Source organism: Sesamum indicum, linkage group LG6, assembly GCF_026168435.1.
Source record: "Sesamum indicum cultivar Baizhima isolate 11 linkage group LG6, ASM2616843v1, whole genome shotgun sequence".
Taxonomy (NCBI): Eukaryota; Viridiplantae; Streptophyta; class Magnoliopsida; order Lamiales; family Pedaliaceae; genus Sesamum; species Sesamum indicum.
Genome location: NC_142662.1, coordinates 5,782,017 through 5,809,311, shown reverse-complemented (window position 1 = coordinate 5,809,311; position 27,295 = coordinate 5,782,017). Strand labels below are relative to the sequence as shown.

General features: G+C 37.1%; 5 protein-coding genes across 10 annotated transcripts; 3 read left to right on the top strand and 2 right to left on the bottom strand.

The window, feature by feature from the left end:
* Positions 1 to 848: 848 nt before the first annotated feature.
* Positions 849 to 3,599, bottom strand: LOC105164903 (uncharacterized). Of its 2 annotated transcripts, XM_011083724.3 has the most exons (2): positions 3,475 to 3,599; positions 849 to 2,421 (listed from the first exon to the last, which is right to left on the bottom strand). In XM_011083724.3, exon 2 carries the CDS (start codon positions 2,391 to 2,393, stop codon positions 1,065 to 1,067), a length of 1,329 nt encoding a protein of 442 aa, XP_011082026.1. In that variant the 5' UTR covers positions 2,394 to 2,421; positions 3,475 to 3,599; the 3' UTR covers positions 849 to 1,064. The 2 variants fall into 2 exon arrangements, with proteins under 2 accessions (XP_011082026.1, XP_011082025.1); XM_011083723.3 differs by lacking the exon at positions 3,475 to 3,599 and having other exon boundaries at positions 849 to 2,592.
* Positions 3,600 to 5,856: 2,257 nt separating this feature from the next.
* Positions 5,857 to 9,547, top strand: LOC105165088 (glutamate receptor 2.3-like). Of its 2 annotated transcripts, none has more exons than XM_011083962.3 (5): positions 5,857 to 6,178; positions 6,371 to 7,704; positions 7,818 to 8,130; positions 8,330 to 8,736; positions 8,825 to 9,547. In XM_011083962.3, the coding sequence occupies exons 1-5, from the start codon at positions 5,902 to 5,904 to the stop codon at positions 9,350 to 9,352; spliced, it is 2,859 nt and encodes a 952-aa protein (XP_011082264.2). In that variant the 5' UTR covers positions 5,857 to 5,901; the 3' UTR covers positions 9,353 to 9,547. The 2 variants fall into 2 exon arrangements, with proteins under 2 accessions (XP_011082264.2, XP_088737287.1); XM_088881161.1 differs by having other exon boundaries at positions 7,803 to 8,130.
* Positions 9,548 to 11,720: 2,173 nt separating this feature from the next.
* On the top strand, positions 11,721 to 15,789 carry LOC105164904 (glutamate receptor 2.1). Of its 3 annotated transcripts, XM_020694851.2 has the most exons (5): positions 11,723 to 12,193; positions 12,593 to 13,926; positions 14,037 to 14,349; positions 14,440 to 14,846; positions 14,952 to 15,789. In XM_020694851.2, exons 1-5 carry the CDS (start codon positions 11,932 to 11,934, stop codon positions 15,582 to 15,584), a joined length of 2,949 nt encoding a protein of 982 aa, XP_020550510.1. In that variant the 5' UTR covers positions 11,723 to 11,931; the 3' UTR covers positions 15,585 to 15,789. The 3 variants fall into 3 exon arrangements, with proteins under 3 accessions (XP_020550508.1, XP_020550509.1, XP_020550510.1); XM_020694849.2 differs by having other exon boundaries at positions 11,721 to 12,193; positions 14,440 to 15,789; XM_020694850.2 differs by having other exon boundaries at positions 11,721 to 12,193; positions 14,037 to 14,846.
* LOC105164905 (glutamate receptor 2.7-like) lies at positions 15,485 to 20,451 on the top strand. Its single transcript, XM_011083726.3, has 6 exons — positions 15,485 to 15,613; positions 16,769 to 17,125; positions 17,222 to 18,555; positions 18,649 to 18,961; positions 19,140 to 19,546; positions 19,624 to 20,451. Exons 2-6 carry the CDS (start codon positions 16,849 to 16,851, stop codon positions 20,212 to 20,214), a joined length of 2,922 nt encoding a protein of 973 aa, XP_011082028.2. The 5' UTR covers positions 15,485 to 15,613; positions 16,769 to 16,848; the 3' UTR covers positions 20,215 to 20,451.
* A 5-nt stretch (positions 20,452 to 20,456) lies between these two features.
* On the bottom strand, positions 20,457 to 27,166 carry LOC105164906 (histidine kinase 5). 2 transcript variants are annotated; one of them, XM_011083727.3, is made up of 13 exons: positions 26,438 to 27,166; positions 25,144 to 26,033; positions 24,748 to 24,804; positions 24,298 to 24,525; positions 23,980 to 24,073; positions 23,690 to 23,896; positions 23,402 to 23,532; positions 23,223 to 23,272; positions 22,704 to 22,948; positions 22,476 to 22,579; positions 21,432 to 22,232; positions 20,869 to 21,045; positions 20,457 to 20,689 (listed from the first exon to the last, which is right to left on the bottom strand). In XM_011083727.3, the coding sequence occupies exons 2-13, from the start codon at positions 25,858 to 25,860 to the stop codon at positions 20,564 to 20,566; spliced, it is 2,937 nt and encodes a 978-aa protein (XP_011082029.1). In that variant the 5' UTR covers positions 25,861 to 26,033; positions 26,438 to 27,166; the 3' UTR covers positions 20,457 to 20,563. The 2 variants fall into 2 exon arrangements, with proteins under 2 accessions (XP_011082029.1, XP_011082031.1); XM_011083729.3 differs by having other exon boundaries at positions 26,678 to 27,166.
* Between the last annotated feature and the right edge of the window lie 129 nt (positions 27,167 to 27,295).

Below are 27,295 nucleotides of genomic sequence, written 5' to 3'. Positions count from 1 at the left end.
ATTATACATTGACTTTTGCTAATAAAGAAAGATTATGTTTTCAGAAAATTAATCTGTTCAAAAAGATATCTAATTCATACACAAAATTCTGGACTGTATTGTGTAAAAATTCAGAAAGTATGATTTGTACTTGCTTCAGAGTAAATCTAATTATAGACTTATATATGAACAATTGATTAACATTTACAATTCTAAAGGAGTACCACTTTTGCTGAGAAATAAAAGTATACTTGCTGCAAATGTTTACTTTACCATTCAGGAAAATGAAATTAAAATTCCTTTAACAATAAATTCTACATATGTTATTTTCAAAATATTTTGCCAAGTTTCTGTTGTGAAAGTTTGCTTCTGATCTGGTTCCATAACAATGTTGCGCGTCTATGTCTTACAAATGTTTAAACGTTAAGACATACATGCTAATTGATAAACAATTTAGGGAAAAATTTTCGTCTTGTAACTTAAGGTCTTTCCACTTTTAGTTCTATTAGTCATCGAATTATTATTTTTGGTCCCGTGACAATAAAAAAGTAATATTTTGGGTCCATAACACATTGTCTTTAAATATTTAGCGGAAAATGGTCATTAAGTACGTATAACAAAAAATATTGCTTTTTAAAAGTTATTAATGGGACCAAAGGAGTAAAAGTCCTAACGGCCACGTCCTATTTTTGTTAAAATATTTAACGAAAAGATGTCATGAAAATAAAAATACTATTTTTTATGAGTCACGGAGTAAAAATTAAAAATATCATAACCACTGGAATCAAAATTATTATTTTCCCAACAAGTTATTACCACTCAAGAGTAGAAATTCACAAGTCAAGTGAATGGCTGACAACATTTCCGACTTGTGCCAGGAATTAGCAAACTTGTTATTCCACAATATTTGGACTACTTCAATTAAACTAACAGGACGACTCATTGGATACGTTATATTTGACCACCTCAAAAGATGTACTTATAATTCTTTGAAGTTTGACATAAATATGGACTCTCCTTATTATTTGTGAAATTACAAATACCCCTTTCAAATAAAAAAAATAACTCGACAGTTGAAAATTAAACTAAAGATCACTGTCCTCTTGATTAGAAGTACCAGCCTCTTTAGTCCCACCAGTAGCAGATGGATCCCGACCCTGTTGAGCATTATAAAACCTTCTAGGCCTAATACCTGATGAATCTTGACCCAGTGGAGGCCTGTAAAATTGGCTAGGCCCAATACCAAATGGATCCTGACCTGGTGGAGGCCCATAGAATTGGTTAGGCCCAACACCTGATGGATTCTTTGTTGATAGAGGCACGTTGAATTGGTTTGGGCCAATATTTGATGGATCTTGACCTTGCTGAAGCCCATAGAATTGGCTAAGCCCAAAAACAGATGGAGTCGGAGCTAATGGAGGCCCATAGTATTGATTAGGTCCAGTACCAGATGGATCCTGAGCTTGTGGAGGCTCATAGTATTTATTAGACCCAGCAGCAGGTGGATTCTGACTCAATGGAAGCCCATAGTACTGACTAGGCCCAGGACCAGATGGGTTCTGAACTGATGGAGGTCCATAATACAGACTAGGCCCAGCACCAGATGGGTTTTGAATCGATGGAGGTCCATAGTATTGGCTTGACCCAGTTCCAGATGGATTCGGAGCTTCTGATAGGCTAAGGTATTGATTTGTACCAGAATTAGGACCCTGGCATTGTGGAGGATCATAGAACTGATTGGAGCCAACAACAAATGGATCCTGACCCTGTGGAGGAGCATAATAATATTGGCCAGAAAATTGATCAACTTCAGCAATCCCATCACCTAGTGCAGATGATGTGTCTGCAGGAGGAACATAGTTTGGAGGAAACATACTAGGAACAGCTGTAGTACTAGAACTAGGTGGATCCGGGAAAATTGGAGCATTCTCCAATGAACCCGAACCCCCATTTGTCAATTCCTCGATTCGACTGGTCACTTGAGCATGGAAATTGCCAAACCATTCTTTCCACTCTTGGACTTGTTGGGCGTTCAGACTCTCGATGGGTTGTTCCCACCATCCTCTGGGTCGAGTTTTGTCGACCTCGTCTAGGTACTTTTCTCGTTCTTTTATTTGCTCTTTCATATCTAATATCTCGTCCAATCGCTTGTTGAGTTGCTCAATTCTGGTCCGTGTGTGACCCTCCACGATTCTTGCTAAGTCGTTCGGCGGCTGATCAGGATTCCTATATCTTTCGATCACAGACTCCATGGATGGATGGAAGAACGAGTAAGGGTTGTTGGTGGGGGAAAAGATGATTATTCCTATGTCGACACCACAAAGTGTGCTAAGCTCGCTCGCCTTCTTATATAGACCTAGACGGCGTTTTGAGAAGGTCGCATATAGATCATCCTGGCTCTCTATCAGCCTCATAGGGATTTTTTGGCGACCCCTGGTTTGTCTGCCAGCCATGATATTGCAAGTTTGTTAGTAGTAGAAAGTATGTAAGAGTACTATAAGTTTGTCTGACAAAATACAAGAAAGTGAAGTGAGTCTGGAGTTTTGGTCTGAGACTGTATTTATAGAAAAGAAATTGGCCAACCTGATTCAGAGTAATATCATTCATTTTCAAGATTATGTAATATATTAGGTATCAAAGTGAAAAATATGTGCAATCTGAAAATTCTCTTTAGTATTTTTAGATTGTATATATTTTTGTTTGACATCTTATATGATAAAAAAACAACAGATTTTCTTGAAAAAGTTTTGAGGTTTAACAAATCTGGATTTTATTATTTTTTTATTCAACGTTGAAAATATGGAAAGTAATCAATTGGTCAAACATAAAATTTTTCTTATCTGGAAATAATTCAAAATTTTTCAAAAATCAGATAAGTATTCTTTTGTAGAATCGTCATTACACCATCTAGTCCTTGAAATGTACATTAATTACGTAATAAAACATCAAATGACAGAAAATTCAAATTAACTACTCTTTATGATTTGGAATTAGATTTTTCTTCATGGATTAAAAAATAATCATATTCAAATTATCAAGAAATGGTTGAAATATATTTATGTTAATTTAATAAGAAAAAAAAAGTAAAAGAGGACCCTTTTAGCAATGTAATTATTCAAGGAATTATTTAGGCAAAATCACGAATCATCTAAAATAAAAAAAAAGTTTTCATCAAATAAAACTAATCAATAATGTCTTTCTGTACATTATTTATGACAAATAATTGATGCATTTATTTGATTTCTTCCATTTATTTTATTCTTGACTATTTAAATAAAAAACTTTAAATTAACATTACCAATCAAATGTGGAAACTTAATAAAATCTAACCCTATATATAATTGTCAATCAATATGTTCTTGTATGAGTTTCACTCATTAAAATCGATCTGCTTGGGAATTAATTGAACAAGATATATATATAGATGATTAATGATTAGTGAATAAAAGAGGCAAATGGGAAGCATAGGGGATTAAAAGAACGCGATTAACTCACCTGATTATAGAGCCATTGCATAATAATCACCAATACATAACGGATTAAGTACTTTGATTGTCCGATGTTTGGACAAAATATGAGACATCGGGAAATCCTTTTACATTGTGTGTACTATGAGTTTTTCTTTTGTATTGTTTTCAGTGATGAACGAACATCTTATTTATAGAGGTCGCGTTACAGCTGTTTTGGGAACAGTAATACGTTACGATTTTTTTATATGGATGGTGCAATGATTATACATAATCCTAAAGCAATAATCGCATGTAATAAGAATATTTTTATAAAAAAGGAAACAACGCGTTGATTATTATGTTTGGAAAGTATTACACGTTATTCATTTATTTGCGGATGGTATTACAGCTGTTTTATTACAAGAATGATGGTCGAAAATTAGGCAAAATTATTTGTTTAGTCCTTTAAGTTTGCTTGCTATTTAATTTTAGTCATTTAAATTTACCCATTTTAGTTTTAGTTGTGTAACTTCCAAAATTGCTTAATTTTAGTCATTTGACCCAATTTCGTACAATTTTACCCATATACAACTTTTCAAGAGTATTTTTAGTTCATATATATCCATTCATTTTGCATCTTGTAGCTAATGCTCGTCTAGAATGGTATACGAGTTTAGATTTTTGTTTAAGAAATATTTGTTTATAGCACACTTGGAGCATTAGTATGAACTATTAACCTTTATCATCAAAAGGCAAAAGAGTCATAAGTTACGCTAGAGGATCAAATTTATGCAAAATTGATAGATAAATAACATAGATGAAAAACTAAATCTAATATTGCCAGAGTAAAGGACCAAAAAGAATTCAAACTAAAGTTATAGGATGAAAAAAAAAATATTCCCCCCAAAAATTATGTAAGAGCTAATTAGAAAATGTACACTATGTTTGGTTTCATTTTTAACTTGTTTTGGTGTGTTTTGTGAAGATAGAAAGAGAAAAATAAAGATAAATAAGTATGTGTTAGAGATAGTGTGCAAGTTTGGATTTGTTTTTGGAGATAATACAAAATAAGTATGGTATGTTTGATGTTGTTTAGTGGGAGACAAAAACTATTGTTTATTGTCAAATCGTGTCTGTTTTATATATATGTATGAGTATGTATATAATTTTTTTAGTTGTAGGGCCTATAATTAGCGTAGACTTATTTTGACAAAAAACAAATGAGGCACTGTCTCAAAACATCTCAAAACACTACCAAAACTTCCAAAACAAATCAAGACAAACATTGTCCATGTTTTGGTCCATTTCGAAGATGGACCAAAATTTAAACCAGACACTATGGTAATATTTTCTGAAGATCAATTTGGAGAGGAATATATATTTTTTCATTTATTCGGGGATGGTATTGCTGCTATAATATTAAAAAGGAATTATGGTCGTGAGTCATATAATGACTTTTTCTTACCTTATTTACATTTTGGAAAATATCATTTTCTTGAAGAATTCGAAAAGTAATATACATTTGGTTATTCATTTACAGATAATATTATTGCTAGACGAAAAAATGACCGTTCACATAAATGAGACTTTGACTTTGGTAATTAAAAAAAAAGCACTATGTTTTCAGAAAATCTAGTTTTATAATCTGGTAAAAAGAATCTATTTCATACAAAAAGTTTTGGATTATATCTAAAATTTTAAAACAAATTAGCGTGTGAAAATGTATAAGGTTAGTTTGGTTTAAAAAGATTTATTTGACCTACAATAAGTCAAATGGGGTTAATATAGATTTTCACTTTTTTTTTTTTTTTGTTAACGTCAATAAATTCGGTGAATTTGACTAACGAATAAATTTATTTGTTTGAGGAGAACAAATATCCAAAGTACTAGATGTAGTTTTTCAATTACAGGAGGTGTACGTATAATTACATCAAACCTTACGAGAATTAGAGCTGTGTGATTATCCGAAAAAGAATTACAATACACACGTCAAAGTATAGCAAGTAGCAACATAAAAAAATGATGGCACAGTACTTGTAACATTTTGTTTAAGGCCAAGTTGCTAAGATATAGCATGTAAAGAATATGTTGGCTGCCTTCACGTCATGTTCTTCGTCAAATTCTCCTCTTCCTCCCCATCTTAGTGTCAATAATCACCAATGAACCTTTCAAGGTCAAGTTTTCAACCATATATACAACAAATGAGCTTGGTTTTTCACCTAAGTAGCCGAGTCGTGTTTCTGGGACGTGTTTGTTTTGATTTCACATACGTTCGATTTCTTGGCTATTAAAAGACCAAAAGACTCTTAAGAGGTAAAAAGTCTTACGGGGCCTTACCGCGTCTGTCTACTGTATCTGAACGTCTGTTGTAACATTCAAGTATAGTACTCCTATATAAACTGGGGTTGGAGCTACGATAAGTCATAGCGATCACAGTCTCAGAGTAACCAGAGCTGCAAATTTGTGTGCAGTAATGGCTAAGAAACCTGTCAGCCATGCCATTTTCTATGCCTTGTTTTCTATTTTATCGTTTCAGATTTTCCTGATGAATGTGGGCATGGCACAGGGAACAAAAACCGACATAAGCGTTGGGGTGGTGCTGGACATGGATATTCCTGTTTCACAGATGTCATTGAACTGTATATCAATGGCCCTCTCGAAGTTTTATGCCACACATGATTATTACAAAACTAGGCTGGCTCTCAGTACCAGAGACTCCAATGGAACCGTTGTCGGGGCAGCTGCAGTAGGTATGAGACACCTGAACCATCGTAAAGCGTATGGTAACATGCACATATATGCACTTTGCTTACACTTTGAAGACGTTTTTCTGTAATGATGCAATGTGATCAAGATTAGGTTGAGTGTTACAATCATATAGTATTCTGGTGCAGTTTCAAGCATAACAAAGTAAACTGAATTTCTTTGCACATGAAATGCAGCTCTGGATCTACTCAAGAATGTTGAAGTGCAAGCCATCATAGGTCCCCTGTTCTCAATGCAGGCAAACTTTCTGATAGAACTTGGAGACAAAGCTCAAGTTCCCATCATTACATTTTCGGCAACAAGTCCTTCTCTCACGTCAAGACGAAGCCCATACTTCATTCGCGCCACTCTAAATGACTCTTCCCAAGTACAGCCCATAACTGCCATCATTGAAGCCTTTGGCTGGAGGGAAGTTGTGCCCATCTATGTGGACAATGAGTTTGGAGAAGGGGTGATACCTTATTTGACTGATGCCTTGGAGAACGTAAATGTCCGGGTCCCTTACAGAAGTGTCATCCCTTTACAAGCATCAGATGAACAAATTGTTGCAGAACTGTACAAGCTGATGACAATGCAAACAAGAGTTTTCGTTGTCCACATGTTGGTCCCGCTTGGTTTTCGTCTGTTTGCCAAAGCAAAACAGCTTGGAATGATAACGGAAGGCTATGCATGGATCATAACTGATTCGATGACAGACGTCTTGAATTCGGTGGATCCTTCTGTCATGGATTCCATGCTAGGGGTAATTGGCGTACAATCTTATGTTCCAAAAACAGACGAGCTTGATGCCTTTACAAATCAATACAAGAAAAGGCTTCTGCAGAACAATCCACCAGGTCTTAGGCCAGAATTGAACACTTTTGGACTAAGGGCATACGACTCTGCCATCGCACTGGCCATTGCAATAGAGAAAGCAAACCCGACTAATGCAAGATTTAAGAAGGCAAATTTTTCTGGAAATTCAACAGACCTAGAAGCCATTGGAGTTTCAAATTCAGGACCACGGCTAATTCAGGCTCTGTCAAGTACTGCCTTCAGAGGCCTTGCTGGAGACTTCCAATTAGTTGAAGGGCAACTCCGAACACCTCCTTATCAGATAATCAACGTGGTTGGCCCTGGTGCCCGGGTGATAGGCTACTGGACGAAACAGAATGGAATCGTCAAAGAACTAAACGTCATGAATGCAAACACATACTCCACTTCAAGATCTAACTTTGCACCCATCATATGGCCTGGCGATACAACAACTCCACCTAAAGGTTGGGTGATCCCAACAAATGAGAAGAAACTGAGAGTAGGAGTGCCCGTCAAGGATGGTTTCAATGAGTTTCTTCGTATCACTGGGAATTCAGACAATACAACCAAAGTGGAAGGATACTGCATAGATGTCTTTGATGCAGTTATTACAAGTCTAAAATATGCTGTACCATATGAATACATCCCATTCGCGAACCCTGACCATGAAGGTGCTGGAAATTACAATGATTTGGTCTATCAAGTATACCTTGGGGTAAGTGTTTTCCTCTTTAGTATCATACTTTTTATCGACTTACATCAACAAGAACCATGCCTAGTTTGGCGTGCAGACAGTTTAACCACTGATGATAGCTTATCATTGAACAGAACTTTGATGCTGTAGTTGGAGATGTAACAATTAGAGCAAACAGGTCGCAGTATGTAGACTTCACCCTACCTTATACAGAGACTGGTGTTTCAATGGTTGCAAAAGTCATGGATAACGAGAGGAAAAATGCATGGATATTTTTGAAGCCACTGACATGGCAATTATGGTTGACGAGCTTTTGTTCATTTGTTTTCATCGGGTTTCTGATTTGGATTCTTGAACGTCGAATAAATACAGAGTTCTCAGGCAGCATTCGCCATCAAATAGGCATGATATTCTGGTTCGGTTTCTCTACAATGGTCTTCTCTCAAAGTAAGTTAGCCATCATCTTTTAATCTATATTCTTGTTTTTCGTGCACAACATCTGCAGATGTTTTAGAGAGATCTTTATCATCAATTGGAAAGTACTATTTTACCTAATCAGATATTCAAAATCTAACCACCACCAAGTTCTAGTTAGGTGATCAAATATGCAAGTTTCGTACTGATATTCACCACTGCTCTTCTGCAGAAGAGAAGATCATAAGCAATTTGGCCAGGTTTCTGCTGATCATCTGGTTTTTGGTGGTTCTTATACTAACACAGAGCTACACTGCCAGTCTTACGTCCATGTTAACAGTTCAGCAGCTACAGCCTACTTATACAGATTTCACTCTGCTCATCAAAAACAAGGAAAACGTCGGCTACCAGAAGGGATCATTTGTTTTCGGACTTCTTAAGAAGATGAGCTTCAATGAGTCCAGACTAGTGGCATACAATTCCCCTGATGAAATGCACGATCTTTTCTCCAAAGGTAGCGGAAACGGTGGTATAGCTGCTGCTTTTGATGAGACTCCATATATAAAGATGTTCCTAGCCAAATACTGTTCAGAATACACCATGGTTGATCCCATGTACAAGACTGCGGGTTTTGGATTCGTATGCATCGATCATCCCCCCGATTATACTCAACTTCCTTTTCCACACACATTACATTACACCTTGTTTGTGGTTCTTCTTCTTGCAGGTCTTCCCAAAAGGTTCTCCACTGGTACCTGATATTTCAAGTGCTATTCTCAATGTAACCGAGGGCGAAAAGATGGTGGAGATTGAGAGAGCATGGTTTTCGGATAAGACTACGTGTTCTAGTGGTGCAAGCTCATCACAGAGTCTTGGCCTTGAAAGCTTCCGGGGGTTGTTTGTGATCGTGCTAATACTTGGTGGTTCAGCCTTTGTAGTCTATGTGGTTATGTTTGTGTGTCAGAACTGGGGTGTTGTAAGAAACGCTAGGCCTAATGCAACAATTGGGGAGACAATTCTTATGCTACGTGAATTGTTTTTCACTATGGATCCCAACGCAGATCCTGATCCAATTGAAATTTTGAAGAAGATTCACGAACAACTGCAACAGGTTGTTGGTAGAGATCCCAATCCTGGTAACATCAACGGCGGCGTGGAAAGAGAAATGGAAATCATGGAAGCCCATGGAAATGTGCAGCAAAGGCCACCGAATCCGGAAGAGGAACCACCTCAGCCTGTAAATCCAGACCACTGACCCGACGGGTTTCAGTAAAGGGTTAATTGGAGCAGCGGCATAATGTTTTGTCCGAGGCAGCTTTGCAGATTCAAATTTCATTTTGTGACGGTTTCAGAATATTCAAAAACTTCATGAATGTGTTGCTCGTGTTCTTGCAACACAGATAGTTAATGTATTGTAGTCGTCGTATACTGGATTTTAGTTAGAACTTTCTGTCTAAGAGTAACAAACCTGTTTCTTTGGTAATGATCCCCGGGGAGAATCCAACGGGAGGACAGAAACACATAATTCAAGAGACCAAATCTTGAAGTGATGATGGATTGATATGGTGAAGTCAACGGTTAACCACGGTGCATGGCGTTGTCCCAGTAGTACCTTCAAATGCACAAGAACAAACCATTCATGTAGGTTTGCTTTTCTTTTTAAAAAATTTGTATTGGTGGGTAATTCATGAGTAGGGGTGACAGATGAGTCGAGCCGGTTCGATTTTAAGCTCGAGCTCGAGCTCGAGCTCAGTTATGGCTGTTCAATAATTTTTTTTGAATTTTTTATATATTTAATATTTGATCAATTTTAGAATCAAAATTGACCATATATTATAATTATTAATCAATATCATCCATTTTATTTTGGATAATAATAAATTATGGTACTTTTATTTATACATTTAATCTTTATACAAAAATAAATTTAATCAACAACTTAGTAAATTATAATATTTTTTATAATTAAAATTATTATTTAATATGATATATATAAACTTTATGTTATATTTTAATATATATTTGTATTACGTTATATATTTTTAAATAGACAAGTAATTCACTTATAATTTTTTATTATTCATAAATTTATGTCAAAATTTAGTAATTCCTATGAAGTAATCTAAAAATTATAATAATAATAATAATAATAATAATAATAATAATAATAACAATAATAATAATAATAATGATGATGATGATGATGGTTGAACAATTTTAATTCTTATTTTATTATATATATAATGAGATTAAAAAGTTTAATCAATAATTACGGTATCTTAAAATTCGGGCACCCGATTCATACGAAATTTAAATATATACAAGACTGTGTCCATTAGATCATATCAAACGGTATGATTTAAAATCACATGGTCTGATTCAATGATACACCGTCTTGGATGATTACTCTTATGTTTCGAGTACGATATCTCTACATCCGTATATCCAATAAGTCTAAAACTTTATCAAACGTATTTTTCTGTAAGTTTTATCATATCTAACGGTCTTATCTGAATTTTAATGGCCCAATTAATCCATGTTATTTAACAATGTAGGATGATAGTTACATCAATGTTATACTAATATTTATAAATATATAAATTTTGCAGATTGTGAACATATATTAATTTCAACTATAAAATATCTTTTATGTATCTCAATTGCATTATTCAGATAATTGATACTTTCCCAATAACTTTAAACTGTTCAGAATGATTTTTTTTTTTTTGGTACAATTTACTAATTATATTACTACTAAACTAATCAGTAGTTTATATTTATAACAATAAATTAGAATTTCATACTATATTTTGGTATATTTATAATATAATATACATTATACAATCTATTTTATTACTTATAAATTTATGTAAAAAATTGATGATTTCTATTATTTAATCTAATAATAATAATAACAATAATATAGCATTATACAATTTATTTTATTACTTATAAATTTATGTAAAAAATTGATGATTTCCATAATTTATAATAATAAAAAAAAACAAAAAAATTAAAAAGAAAAAAAAAGTTTGAGCTCGAGCTCGACTTGTTGCCACCCCTATTCATTAGTACTCTTTTCACAAAAAAAAAAAAAAAGAAAAGAAAAGGACTATACCTAACAAATAATTTTTATATTATGAATTTGAAATTCCACTAAATATATTATAATATATCTTATTTTGTGTTAACCTGGATTTATTTACTACATTATTTGTATTTAAGTATAGAACAAATTACATCAATAGTTCCTTTTACAAAATTACAAGTACGCCCTTATTCAACAGCAAAGTTTTACACAAACACTTCCTTAGCACAGTACACAGCACCCGTATAATTGTATTTTTATTAAAAAAAAAAATGAGGTATTCATTTAACAATTACTCCTTTCTTTTTCCAATAATTGAAGTATATTTGACGGAGTAGTTCCCCGAGTAAGAAAACGAAGCACCCACCGCGGATGACAGTTGTTAAGCTTGACGACCTCTTAACTTACCCCATCAACTTCTCTCTATATCTCCCCTATTGTTTTTCCATCAACTTGTATGTAAAATTGATCAAGTCTACCAACGCTGGTCGCAAGACATTTAACAACAAGTCATGTGGAGGTCCACATGATAAATAATTCCATTGACTTCACCAAAGTAAACTTCAATCCGTCCAATCATGCTTCAAAAAAACAACAATATCTATACATGCTATACATAGCAGTTGGGGATTGTGAGAGTTCAAAGTTCAAACATTCTAACACTGCCTTATATATATATACGCGCACATATTATGGTGTTCAAGTCGTGATCATTTTCTTAACTCTTTGAGCTACAAAATTCAGATATGGAGAAGAAAACTTCTAGCCACCCCTTTTGGTGTCTTTTTGTTTACTTTGTATACTTGAGTAGAATGGCAGCGGCGCAGATTGTCCCTGTAAGAGTTGGGGTGGTGCTGGACATGGATGATTATGAAGGTGGGAGCGCGACATTGAGCTGCATATCCATGGCGCTTTCGGACTTCTATGCCACACATGATCATTATAGGACTAGGCTGGTTCTCACCAACCGGGACTCCAAGGGAGACGTCGTTGGCGCAGCTGCAGCAGGTACTTAGCCTTCACACACAAAAGACAACAAGAAAAGTAAATAAGATGTCCTTTACGCAATTCACTTATTCAACTCACACTGAAGTGTTTACTTTGTCAAATGTTGTGAATATGTAGGATTAATACCTTTTTGTGTGCATTCAGGTTTCATTCAGCAAGATCATTTCAATGTTTTCTTTCAACCCCCCCTTCCCCCACCCCAGTAGGACCTACCTAAGCTGTAACTTGTTCTATAAGTCATACTTTTCAATAGTTGTATCAAGCATGCTGGAAATCAGCTCCAAGGAAATCTCTATTTCAGTAAAAAAAATTCAAATGGAGAACACTACACTACATATTCCACAAGAACACACCTGAATGTGGCAATCAACTGAATTCTTTCTTGCACATGAATTCCAGCTCTGGACCTTCTGAAGAATGTTGAAGTGCAAGCCATCATAGGTCCCGAGTTCTCAGTACAGGCTAACTTCCTTATTGCTCTTGGACACAAAGCTCATGTTCCCGTCGTTACTTTCTCCGCCACAAGTCCTTCTCTTTCATCGACGCGGAGTCCATACTTCGTTCGGGCTACTCTAAATGATTCGTCACAAGTAGACGCCATAGGCGCAATTGTTAAAGCCTTTGGATGGCAAGAAGCTGTGCTAATCTATGAGGATAATGAATTTGGGGAAGGGATTATACCATATTTGACTGATGCCTTGGAACAGGTAAATGCTCGTGTCCCTTATAGAAGTGTCATTTCACCATTAGCAACAGATGATCAAATTGTTGCAGAGCTTTACAAGCTGATGACAATGCAAACTAGAGTTTTCATCGTCCACATGATGAGCCCTCTCGCTTCTCTCCTTTTCACCAAAGCAAAACAACTAGGAATGATGAGTCAAGATTATGCATGGATAATAACAGATGGCATCACAAATGAGTTAAGCTCAATGGATCCTTCTGTCATAGAGTCCATGCTAGGAGTAATAGGAGTAAGACCTTATATTCCCAAGACAAAAGAGCTTGATAACTTTGCAATTAGATATAAGAGAACAGTTCAGAGGAATAATCCAAAATCTCCAGATTTGGACATTTTTAAGCTGTGGGCTTATGACTCGGCCATTGCACTAGCCATGGCAGCAGAGAAAGCAAGACTAAGAAATCCTAAATATCGAGACGCAAACATTTCTAGAAATTCTACAGACCTTGAAGCCTTTGGAGTATCAGATGCTGGACCAAGGCTCATTCAGGCTTTAACAAGTACGCCGTTTCAAGGCCTCGCTGGGGACTTCCAATTAGTTGATGGCCAACTACAAGCTCCTCCTTTTGAAATAGTAAACATGGTTGGTCCTGGAGCTCGAGTCATAGGATATTGGACAAAAGAGAGCGGAATTGTCAGAGAACTAAACTTAACAAGTGCAGACAAAAACAAGTATTCCACTTCCAAATCCAACCTTGGGTCCATTATCTGGCCAGGCGATGCATTATCTTCACCCAAGGGTTGGGTGATTCCAACAAACGGAAAGAAATTGAGAGTAGGAGTACCTATAAAGGAAGGTTTCACTGAGTTCGTACGTGTCACTTGGAATTCGGACAATTCTACAGAAGTTGAAGGATACTGCATAGATGTTTTTGATGCAGTGATGGCTACACTACCATATGGTGTGCCATATGAATACGTTCCGTTCGCAGCACCTGACCACAAGATGGCTGGAGACTACAATGCTTTCGCCTATCAAGTATACCTCGGCGTAAGTATTTCCTCTTTGTCATGAGATGTAAAAGACTAAATTGTTCTTATCAATAGAGCAAGATCCCCATGGTTCTACAGCTAACCTCTTTCCTGATCAATATTGAACAGAATTTTGATGCTGTATCTGGCGATGTGACCATTGTAGGAAATAGATCACAGTACGTCGATTTCACTCTGCCTTACACAGAATCCGGTGTTTCAATGGTGGTGCCGATCAAAGATGATAAGAGCAAAAATGCATGGGTATTTGTGAAGCCACTGACTTGGGAACTTTGGTTGACAAGCTTTTGCTCATTTGTTTTCATTGGGATTTTGATTTGGATTCTTGAACATCGAATAAATGAAGATTTCAGGGGGCCCGTTTGGTATCAAGTAGGCATGATATTCTGGTTTGCCTTCTCAACCATGGTCTTCGCTCACAGTAAGCTAGATATCATCTTTTCAAACTACATTCCTTTTAGCCACTGCAGCATTTTGAACAAATTTGAGACTCTTGTTCTGTTTTTTGCAGAGGAGAAGGTGGTCAGCAACTTGGCGAGGTTTGTGCTAATCATATGGTTCTTGGTAGTACTTATACTAACCCAAAGCTATACTGCCAGTCTTGCTTCCATGTTAACTGTCCAGAAGCTGCAGCCAACTGTTAATGACGTAAATGTGCTTATTAGAAACAAGGAATATGTAGGCTACATGCGAGGATCATTCATTTTTGGACTTCTGAAGAAGATGAATTTTGATGAGTCACGACTAGTGGAGTACAAATCACCTGAGGAACTGGATGAACTTCTCACCAAAGGCAGTGGAAATGGTGGCATAGCTGCCGCTTTTCATGAGATCCCATATATAAACCTGTTCCTGAGCAAGTACTGTTCAAAATACATGATGGTCGAACCTATACATAAGGCAGACGGTTTTGGCTTTGTATGTGGTCCTCTTCCCTCCCTCTGTTGCAATATTTCTATCCATAAAAAGGCTTTCATTTTCTCCAACCATTTTTGTTCTAAACTCTCTTTTTCTACTTTGCAGGTCTTCCCAATAGGTTCTCCTCTAGTAACTGATGTTTCAAGAGCGATTCTAAATGTAACTGAGGGTCAAACGATTGTGGAGATTGAGAGGAAGTGGTTGGGGGATTATAAGACCAAGTGTCCAGACACTAACACCTTGCTTTCACCAAAAAGTCTTGGGCTAGCAAGCTTCTGGGGCCTCTTCTTACTAGTAGGAATAGCTGGAATTGCAGCCCTCATAATCTATGTGGTTAGATTCCTGGGTGAAAATTGGAACATCATAGACGACGAATCCTCAATATGGAGCAAATTAGTGGAGTTGCTAACAGAGTTCGACAACAAAGATCTCAGATCTCATACATTCAAGCACATCAGAACGCCAGAGAGAGATGATGCCTATGGTAGTTCAATGCATTCACCCCACAACAACTACGAGCAAAGTCCATCAAATTATTTACTGGCCTCTCCACATACTAACGGCCCACCAAGTCCTGTTCTTTCAAGCCCCTCAGAGCAGACCACAAATTTTCAAGGAGGTCAAAGGAGTTCAGCAGATAATGCAACGAGAAATCAACAAGGCGAATCAGCACAGATAATAAACCAGGAGATTGAACTGGCTAATCCAAATGAAAAAGAGCAAACAACACAACATTGACACATCAGAATCATAACTGAGATAGGCAGGTTAGTGTTTACTTCAGCTATGACTTCTGCTACAAGTGTGGAGGTGCTATTGTAATTTGCAAATCTAATTCTTCGGCAGAGCCCAATACTAGTTTCTCTTACTTCATTGTATTTATTTCACCTAGGATTTTAGAAAGATCTCAGAGAAAGTTACTGGCTCTAAATTTTTTCCTTCATTGCCTACTGTAAATTCTCTTATGTTTCCTTTCCTGTTACATCCTTCCACTATAATGATGACTATGTTAGAAAAGTCTTCTCAAGTACCACTATAATAGTCTTATACTTTGTGAAGATATCCATATAACTCATCACTCATGAAGAGCTCCCCTAATAATTACACAAGAATTGACAATGAACAAATTTCAATCAATTTCACTAATAAAGTAATACAGCATCGCCCTCAAATTTGTGATCCTTTATGTAAAAATGACCTCGTTTCTTCCACTTCTCCATTAATAAATCATTTAAAAGATGAATTTTTAATATGGGCTTCTCAATGATCAAAGAAAGATTATATCATAAGGAAATAAAAGTAGACCAACCAATGGAAACAAGAAAGCAATCAAAACTCTAACCACATGAAGTCAAACGAAAACAAATCAAGATCTTAATTGTTGGACGCTAACAAGCTGGCACTGACTATGAAAAGGAATAAAAGACACTTAAAAAGAACTTGAATATTCCATTCAAACGTTTATATTTTGATTGCAGAAGGGGGGGTGTTAGAGGGGCGCTTGGTCTTTTGGGTCCTTCTTGGGTTGCTCTGATTGGTGTAATTTCAAATTTCTTGTCGTTAATTCAAGGTCAAAGTCATTTTTTACAAGAACTTGCATCTCATTATTATACTCTGCACTCAACATGGAATCATCGTCGTCATCGTCGTCGTCATCGTTATCTCCTCTTTCAGCATGCTCAACACTTGACAATGCTGTAGGATGGCGGCTGGTTAAGTACTTCAACTACTCAATAAATTATACGCTTTATAACTAATTTTGTTTAAATATCCGAGAGATTATTTTTGGTCCTTTACCTTTCACGAAGTTTTCTTTCAGTATATTAATAGACTACTCAATTTGCTCTAAGCAATCTATATATTTTGGTAAATGGTCTACTATTATATTTCAACGTTGTGTATCTCACTTCCAGATGTGACAGGTCAGTCCTGCAATATATAAACACGATAGATGCTCAAACAATGATTACGATCTCTCTCCAAGCATTTGTTTGCATGCACTATGGAGAAGAAATATTCCAGTCATTTCATCTTTCAGCTCTTGTTTTTCTTTCTGTACATCAAGATTTTAACATTGGAAATGGCTGCTGCTCGGACTCAGCCTGTCCCGATAAGAGTTGGCTTAGTTCTAGACATGAATGATTATATTGGAGACATGGGATCGAACTGCATTTCAATGGCCCTCTCGGACTTCTACGCCACGAATGCTCATTACAAGACTAGGCTGCAAATCCACAGCAGAGACTCCAATGGTGACGCTGTTGGGGCAGCTGCTGCAGGTATTCTCTCTCTCTATCTCTCTAGACTTCCAAAAAAGATTGCCAGGCCAGTAACGTGACAATGAACTGATTAATTTTCTTGAACATGAAATGCAGTCCTGGACCTATTGAAGAATGTTGAAGTGCAAGCCATCTTAGGTCCCCTGACCTCTGTTCAAGCAAACTTCATGATAAATCTTGGAGACAAAGCTCAAGTTCCTGTAATCACGTTTTCAGCCACAAGTCCTTCTCTGTCATCACTGAGAAGCCCGTATTTCATCCGTGCCACTCTGAATGACTCTTCCCAAGTGGAAGCCATAAGTGCAGTAATTCAAGCCTTTGGATGGAGAGAAGTTGTGCCCATCTATGTGGATAATGAGTTTGGAGAAGGGATCATACCATTTCTGACGGATGCGTTGGAACAGGTGAATGCCCGTGTACCTTATAGAAGTGCCATTCCGTCACTAGCAACAGATGATCAAATTGTTGCAGAGCTTTACAAGCTGATGACAATGCAAACAAGAGTTTTCATTGTGCACATGCTGACCAATCTTGGTTCTCGACTCTTTAAGAAAGCAAAACAGCTAGGAATGATGAGTGAAGACTATGCATGGATCATAACTGATGGAATCGCAAATGAATTATATTCAATGGATCCTTTGGTCGTAGAGTCCATGCTGGGAGTAATAGGTGTGAAACCACATATTTCAAGAACAAAAGAGTTTGATAGTTTCACAGTTCGATACAAGAAAAGGCTTCACCAGAACACACCAACAGCTATTAGTCCAGACTTGAACATTTTTGGACTATGGGCTTATGACTCGGCCATTGCACTAGCCATAGCGGCAGAGAAAGCAAGACTAACCAATGCTAGCTATCAGAGGACAGTTATTTCTACAAATTCCACAGACCTTGAAGCCTTTGGAGTCTCCAGAACTGGACTGAAGCTTATTCAGGTTTTATCAAGTACTTCTTTCAGAGGCCTGGCTGGAAAGTTTCTGTTAGTTGATGGCCAGCTCCAATCGCCTCCTTATGAGATTGTAAACGTGGTAGGTCCTGGAGCCCGAGTGATAGGATACTGGACAAAAGAGAATGGAATTTCCAAGAAACTAAATATTAGAAATTCAAATGCAGCCATGAAATCCAGGTCCAATTTTGGATCTATCATATGGCCAGGTGATAAGACATCTCCACCAAAGGGTTGGGTTATTCCCACAAACGGGAAGAAAATGCGAATAGGAGTGCCTATAAATGATTGTTTTACCGAGTTTGTTCATGTCACTTGGAATCTTGACAACTCAATAGAAGTGGAAGGATACTGCATTGATGTTTTTGATGCAGTTATGGCAGCACTACCATATACTGTACCCTATGAATACATTCCATTTGCAACACCTGAGCACAAGTATGCTGGTACCAATAACGATTTGGCCTATCAAGTATACCTTGGAGTAAGTATAGTTCTCTCTGCTTCTCTTTTGGACAACAAAAAAGAATTACATTGACTACAGTCAAATAGCTAACCTTCTCTGATTGCAATACAGAACTATGATGCCGTAGCTGGAGATGTAACTATTATAGCAAACAGGTCCCAGTTTGTTGACTTCACTCTGCCTTTTATAGCATCTGGCGTTTTGATGGTTGTACCAGTAAAAGACTACAAGAGCAAAAATGCATGGGTTTTTCTGAAGCCACTAACTTGGGAGCTTTGGTTGACAAGCTTTTGCTCCTTTGTTTTCATTGGGTTCTTGATTTGGATTCTTGAACATCGAATAAACGAAGACTTCAGGGGCCCTCCTGGACCTCAGTTGGGTGTGATATTGTGGTTTGCCTTCTCAATCATGGTCTTCGCTCACAGTAAGTTAACTGACATCCTCTAAAAAGCAAATCTTTCAAGTTTTGCATTAACAACTATTAGAAGGCTAGATTGTGGGGAAATTGCTGAAATCCTAACATAATTTATGTAAACCATATATCGATAATAAGCAGGGGGGCTCATTTTCCATGCTAACCTTTGAGCATTGGTTTCTTGTAGAAGAGAAGGTGGTCAGCAACTTGGCTAGGTTTGTGTTGGTGATATGGTTCTTGGTGGTTCTTATACTTACCCAAAGCTACACCGCAAGTCTTGCATCCATGTTAACAGTTCAGCAGCTGCAGCCGACGCTCACAGATGTTAATGAGCTTATTAGAAACAAGGAATATGTGGGGTACCAGGAGGGATCATTTGTTTATGGTCTTCTAAAGAGATTGAACTTTGATGAGTCCAGACTACTGCCATATAACTCTCCGGAACAATGGGATGAACTTTTCTCCAAAGGAACTGGAAATGGTGGTATAGCTGCTGCTTTCGAAGAGATTCCATATATTAACGTTTTTCTCGCCAAATACTGCTCAAAGTACACCACCGTTGGTCCTACATACAAGACTGACGGTTTTGCATTCGTATGTATTTCTATACCCAAAAGAATGTTATTTACATATTTCCATTTTAATTTTTCACTTAATCTTTGTGTTCACAGGTCTTCCCAATAGGTTCTCCTCTAGTACCTGATGTTTCAAGAGCAATCTTGAACATAACTGAAGGTGAAAAAATGGTGGAGATTGAGAAGAAATGGTTTGGGAATAATGCTAAATGCACAAACTCTGTAAACCTGCTTTCATCTGAAAGTCTCGGGCTGGACAGCTTCTGGGGGCTCTTTATGATAGTAGGAATAACTGCAGTTTCAGCCTTAATGATACATGTGATCAGGTTCTTGCACGATCATTGGCATGTGATAGTAGATTCTAGTCCTGATTCCACAATTTCGAGCAAGATAAAAGAGCTACTGCAGAGGTTTGACAATAGGGATCTGAGTGCTCATACTTTCAGGAAAGATAGAAATGGTGGAGATGGTGAGGCTGTGGAGAGGGCAATGGAATCCCATGAAAATATCCAACACCGTCCATCAAGTTTCTCAGGGGCCTCACCTCTAACTGATGGCCCGGCAAGTGCCGTTTTCTCTGATTATTCAGAGCAGAACATAAGTTTTAGAAGAGAACAGGGGAGTTCAGTGGGAACTGTAATCAGAAATTCACAAGGGGAAGCGTCTCAGGTGACAGCAGAAAGTTGAGCCTGTTAGTGGAAAGCACTACAAGAAAAGATACCGATCGAATCAGTAATATTTCCTTTATATGCAATTTAGTCCCCTGTCATCTTGCAAGAGGGATTCTTGTAATCGAACTTTTATGTGAAGTTGTAATTCCTTATCATCAAAACCTACTTGGATTTATACATTTTAGCTTTTGCAATTGAAAGAAATAGATATTTAAATGCAGAACACCAACAATTAGAGGGTTATTGGGAATGCTATGCTGATCTAAAGATATTTAACATTAATCAGAAACATTAGCACTGTACATTGATGTCAAAACTTTCCTAGCTTACTCCTTTTTCTGTACAAGATGCTATATTTACAGCTGCTACTCTGGTAAATATTGTTGCAGACATTGTCTTAAATTTTGTAAAGTTACAGGTTTTGATACAAATGAGTCCATACCATTAGCAAAACAGTCATCAGCACTCTCCGACAATGCATTTGCTGTCATCTGCGGAAATATCAACTGAATTTGTTAGGGGCTACTTGAGTAAGTACAAGGAACTACAGATTGGCCTTGGATATTAGACTTCTGTTTGAATAGTATGTAAGGCAATGTGGAGTGCTTCTTAATAAGGGAAAAGGGCAGAGACCAATAGTGGATAAACAAAATAACACTTTATAACTTACCGCTATGATAGGGATCCTCTTTCCTGGCTTTTTTTGTTGTGAATTTGGTGAAGAATTTTCAGGTGGTAATTGCAGCTCGATCCCTGCCTTCACTGCATCGTCCCAACTACCAGTTTCCTCAAAGGATCGGATCAATCTTGTAGCTTGAAGACCATCCATCACTGGCATGCATACATCCTGTGAATATTCCCCCCCTTTCAGTCTCTTACAAACCAACAATATGTATAAATAAAAATAAGAAGCATAAAATCATGTTGGATCTTTCACTTCTTAGCTTAATTTAGCATGAAGAGCAGATATATAAATGGCCATGCAATGATATTCTCCTTGACTCAATATGATCATATGGTAAGACTGATGCTATAAGATATCATCTGAACCTACATTATTTGGGCCCCTCGGCTGACCAACAATGAATTGTCAATCATTAGTAGAAAAGAGTGTCTTTTTCCAATCATTATTTTCTTTGTATTAGAATTCTAAGTGGATGATGACATGACATCAGCTTAATTGAACTAGCTTAGAAACAAGTATTAATTCTGATGCTTCTATTTCTAGCTTACCATTAGAATGAGATCATAGCTTTGGCGTTGAACTGCCCGGAGAGCTTCTGCTCCATTATTTACAACATCAACATTGTGGCCCAACTGCTTCATCAACGACTTTGTCACTGTAACAATAATCTTGTTATCTTCCACAAGAAGTATCTTAGGTTTCAGCTCAGCTGTTGGAATTTCAGCATTGTTGCTGGAAGAGCACTCAGAAGCTCGATCTCTTTCTTCATGTGTTTGATACCTTTCTTGGGAAACGCTCGTCTCTGAAGTTTTATTTGTGTTCTCACTTACTCTTGAGGAACTGGTGGAGTGTGCATAAGGATGAAAATGATTATTCATATCAGAATGACCCAGTTCATTTTTCTCAGCTGAACATGAGTTGTTCGAAAGCAAGCTGTGGGTCTGTGAAACTTCAAGATCAGATGATGCCTCCATTGGACCAGCTGCTGAATATGCATCTTCTTCCAAACTGGTCTCTTTATATGTAATCCTACTAGAGGGAGATGAAGAGTCCTCTAACAAGCCATTAAGTCTCTGTGAGGCATTAAATCCATAAGTAATTGGAGAGAGCTTTGGGATCCTTCCAGACCTTTGAGAAGCCAAAGTGTGTGGTTGGAACAGAAAAATGCCTGAATGTAAATCATCATCATTTCCATCATTTGGGAAATCTTGGTTCTCGGTATGTGAGAGTTCATCAGAGTCATCTGAACTATCAGAGATCAGTGAAACTTTGTAAGGTAGTATAAACGTGAAAGTAGACCCATAATGCTCTTTGCTGGAAACAGTAAGATAACCACCCATGAGCTCGACCTGTTCATCAGTCAAAAATGTTGAGAACGTAAGAACCTCAGGGTAAGCATTAAACAGTTATATCGCATTGCTGACTGCCGACAAATCACTATTTCATATTGTTTCATAAATTACAAAGAGGCAAACTAAGAGTTGGCTGCTACTGCATAACATATAGTCTCATCATTCGCTATAAGAAAGATCAAACTTCTTCAACGAGAGAAACTTGACAGATACTTCTTGTGTGTGTATGAGAGAGCTTACCAGTTGCTTACAGATTGCAAGGCCTAGTCCTGTTCCACCATACTTTCTAGCAGTATCTGCTCCCACTTGCATGTATTTCTTAAATAGAGTGGGCATAGCATGTTCTGTTATATGAAGGTTCAAAGGGTAATTATCATATCAGTTTTCCTTTGAACAAACATTGGAATTTGCAACAAATGTAACATGTCAGTTTAAGGACAGGCAAAGAGAACAAAAAATGACAAATACCAGGTATTCCAATCCCTGTGTCGTAGACATCACAGCGAATCCACACTACTGGTTCCTCTGCATCGGGATGGCTCACTTTGTCTTCTTCCATCTCAGACATCAACAATTCTTTCCCCATGGTTGCAGAATCAGTTGTTTGATCTGAAGACATTTTCTGAGAATCTTGTTTGGTTAGACTGTGAGGCTCTGGAACCACATAAATCTTTATTCCGACCTTGCCTTCATGAGTAAACTTGATGGCATTGCTGTTAAAAATTGAAAGGTTGATTATCTTTACACATTATCCAACTGATGTGTAATGAAAATATTTTAATAAATAACCAGAACTCAACTTATAAGGAAATGAGTTTCATAATGAATAATTAAATCCACTCCATCACTAGGTATATTGTGTAATTTGTCGTCATCAGCTCTCTCAAATTCAATAAGCGACAGAAAGCTTGCAGAATAAATGAAATCGAATCTCATTTCTGCCAAACCTTTCAATTTTAGGTATCAAGAAAGGTGAGCTTTAATTACCTGACTAGGTTTGTGAGAATCTGGCGAATCCTTAGGACATCACCAATAACCTGAAAAATTGAAGAATTTCCATTAAAGGACCTCAATCTGCAAGTTAATACGACACTCCATTCCCAGTGAACTACTAAATAAGAGAACTTCTGGATTATTGATCAAGAACATAACATCATGTCCTTTACCTCCACAGGAACATCATCGGCTACATGTCCTTCTAAGGTTAGTAGTTTCTGTAATGATGCTGCTGCTGTCTGGAGTACGTGCTTCACTACCTCTCTTGGTCTAAATTTTGTAGCTTCCAATTTCATAACTCCTAAGAAAGGTGATAATTATTCCATCAGATTTAGATGCACATATGTATATATTCTCCATAGCACAAACCGATGAATTGTGTCAAAATTATCAACACACGTCAAATTAGATGAGGAAACACCAACAAGAACTTGCCACGAACAGATTTAACATCCCACCTGACTCCACCTTGGAAAGATCAAGGATATCATTTATTAATTGAAGAACCAAATCGCCTGAAGACAACATTACATTCAAGAGCTGCCGCTGTTCTTTGTCGAGTTTAGTGTGGGAGAGAATCTCAGCCATGCTTACAACTCCAGATAGAGGAGATCTTATCTCATGAGACATGGTAGCCAGCATTTGTTTTGCTCGCATTGATTCCTCTGCAAGAATTATATCAAGTACAAATGAGTTACCATATTTTTTCTATGGTGATTCCAGCCATTACAGCTATGACTAGGATCACCTGTGATATGAATTGTTTTGTTGAGTTCTGTCTCCTTGGCTTTTTGTACAGCCATCTCTTCTCTAAGCTTTGCCATCTTTTCTCTTTTCCTCACCTGTCATATAATCAGGAACCTAAAAGTTAGCAGAATAAACCAGTACAAGAGAGGGGACAGTAAGGTTATTCGTTATAGATGGGAAAACTTAATAGAGAAAAATTTACTGCAAAAAAGTGAATGAGGAAATATGATCTTTGTAATTCATCAATGGTTTCATTATGAAGCTTACTACCTTCAACATTCAGCAAAGGAAAATGTAAAAACACAAGAACTCAATTTACCTGATCAGTTACTTCCATTCCCATATAGTTTACGCCAATTGTCTCTCCTGTCTTGCTGAAAACAGGCTCAACATAAATTAAGAAGATTTTTGTACCAAACAGCTCTGTTTCAAATGTGATTTCCCTCTTTGCAGGTAATCCTCTTTCCAGAACTTCTCTTTTGAAGTCTTGAGATTCCTTTACACCAGCACCCTTGAAGATCTCTACATCCGTTTTGCCTATGATATCCTGTAAAATCAGTTATGCTGAGGAATTATTATAGCAGGTAATTCGATAAAGTAATCAAACTTGCATAAGCTACATGGTTTATGACTAAAACATCAACTGCTCTTCAGAAGAAGCATCGGTGCAAGTTACTGCAAATAGTTAAACTATCTAATGAAGTTACTCCAAATAGTTAAAACAGCAATTAACAAACAATGACAAAATAAACCCTCAGTACTAATTTACCTCCTCGCGCAAACTTGGGAAATGATTAAAGATGAATCTGTAGCGCAGTTCTTTGTCCTGAAAAATATAGAGCACTTGGTAAATCACTATGCAGAGAACCAGTACCTTTTAATGTAAAACCAGAAGTACCATTTTGTTAATTTATGAAACAAAATGAATTCCTAAGCCTTGATGTTACTCTCCTGTCCAGCAAACTTAATATCTAAAGGTTTTAATCAACAAAATTACAATGTTGGAAGTTTGACGCAAAAGGCTAAAGAGGTAAATATAAAGATAAAATTATACTGTAAGCCCTCCAATTTTGTCAGGACCGTTTTCAGTTCATCGCATAAATATCAGGTAGAAATTTCAATCATCGATCTGAATGATTCTAAAATCATCATAACTTCAGTATACCTGGTGACCGATGACAACTGGTGCATTTTGCAGGACAAAATGTAAGAAATTATCTGCTCTCATCAAAACCTGCGATAATTCTTCTACAGGAGAGGATTGCCTTTCCAGATTTTCGATACTTTCCTGCAATTTCCCCAATAATATCTGCTCTCGCTGTAGACTTGCCTCTAAAAGTTTCTCTAGATTCATAGACCGTTGCTTCCAGTATATAACGCTGTCATATTCAGCATCTATTTCTATTTTTTCATCTCGGAAGATAACATCATTCTTTCTTCGAGGAGCATCTTGATATAAATACTTCAGATGTTCATCAAGAACAGAAATCGGACGCTTATCACCACCATATCCATCTTTTTCGAACCGATGTTCTTCCAATATCTCCAACTTCTTGAGTTCAACTTCTTCTTGTTGCTTGCTAAGATTTTCGAGCTCCTCCCTGAGAAGTCGCACCGCATTAGCCTGCCTATATTCCCAATTCTTTATCAAGTTTGCCAGTTGCCAGTTACCCTTGTCACTGTAATTTGTAAGCTCCATAAGACGCTTAAAATCGACTATATTGGACTCCTTGTTGATTGTTACCTCCTCCAACATATCTTGATCTGCTCCAGGCCTTTCAATATTAAATTGCCTCCCAGCCTCATTTATGTTTTCCGGCCACATTGAAGATAGGACAATGTCCATATCTTCTGATTGATCAATCTCAATCTCACAACCCATTTCTAGTCCGGTTGTTTAATTCTTTCACAGACAGCCCTTTGCAGAACCGTAATACCAATTCAATGAAACCAAGCAATTAGACATTGACATCTGCACCTCAGTTTAGACTTTTGCATGCTTATGGGGCGCCGTTGATGCCCAAATGCTGCCGGAGTTTTTCCGATGAGTGAAGTCTGAAGAAAAATGGCAGTAGACCATCAATTTAAAACCATAAACAGGAAATGGGCCAAATATATGAGCAGCGTATAAACAATGAGTCCAGTGCTGTAAAGAGCAAAAGTAGCGGAATTATTTTCCAGCTAGAGTTGCAGATTTTAGGAAAAACAAGTTGAATACATTATTTTACAACCCTCCAAGAAAAGAGAAAGGAAATATCCAACTAGAACGGATCACTAAGAAAAAGTGCAAGGATGCAACCTGGAAACACCTGAAAACATCATAACAAATAGTAATTTCTTTTGGTTCATCCCAATTCGTTATTTAGCAGGGGAAGAAGCAAAAGACTCACAGTAAACATTCATGGATTCCATTACTAAAGAACAGAGGAACCAGAATCACATATGATCAAAAAACTTACCACTAACTCAGCATACAACACTGCTCTTCTACTGATTAACATTCAATTTCAACGTAGTTACAGTTGAAAATGTCAACAAAAACTCGACCTCTCAGAGCATACATACACGGAAGTTCTTTTCATCCGGGGCAATACAAGACAGAGGTCCATTGACAGAATCCAAGGAGCACTAACAATCCAAAAGGTGAGAAAACAGGAATTGCCAATCCAAATTAGGATAACAACCCCCAAAAAGCTGACCTTGGTTGAATCCAAGAATTCCTGACAGCTACTCTCTGTGATGCAAGAATAACAAAAGGGTCGAGTCCATTCACGGCCTTAAACCTTTTCACTGTAGATCTGAAAGAATCTCTTTGGATTTCTCAGTCAAAGAAAAAAATAATAGCAGGCCAAGGTTTGAGAGCGCATAGAAAATGCAGCGAGAGGAGTAGACGAGGTGGGTCGATGAGAGAGTGCATGTGCTGCTGATGAATAAAGAAAACAAATAATAAAGGGAAAACCCAAGAAAAAAATGTGAGGGATCAAGAAGAAACCATGTGCGTTTGAGGTGAAAAATATTGCCAACAGAAAATGGTTGCTTCGCTTTCTTTTATAGTACTGATCATAAATTATCACAAGTCCTCTCTCTCTCTCTCTCTCTCTCTCTCTCTCTCGAGCTGTGCTCAGAACGTGTATACTGTGTGTAGTGTGTGTGTGTGTGTGTTTCCTGGTTGGATGCATGGTATTGCTGAAAACTTCACTGCCTGCTCAAATGTCAAAATTTATCCAACTTTTTTAATCCCCACCTGCGAAACCTATGCATACACGTACACAAAACAACAATTAAGAAATACACGTCGTAGAGAACAGTGTGTGTAT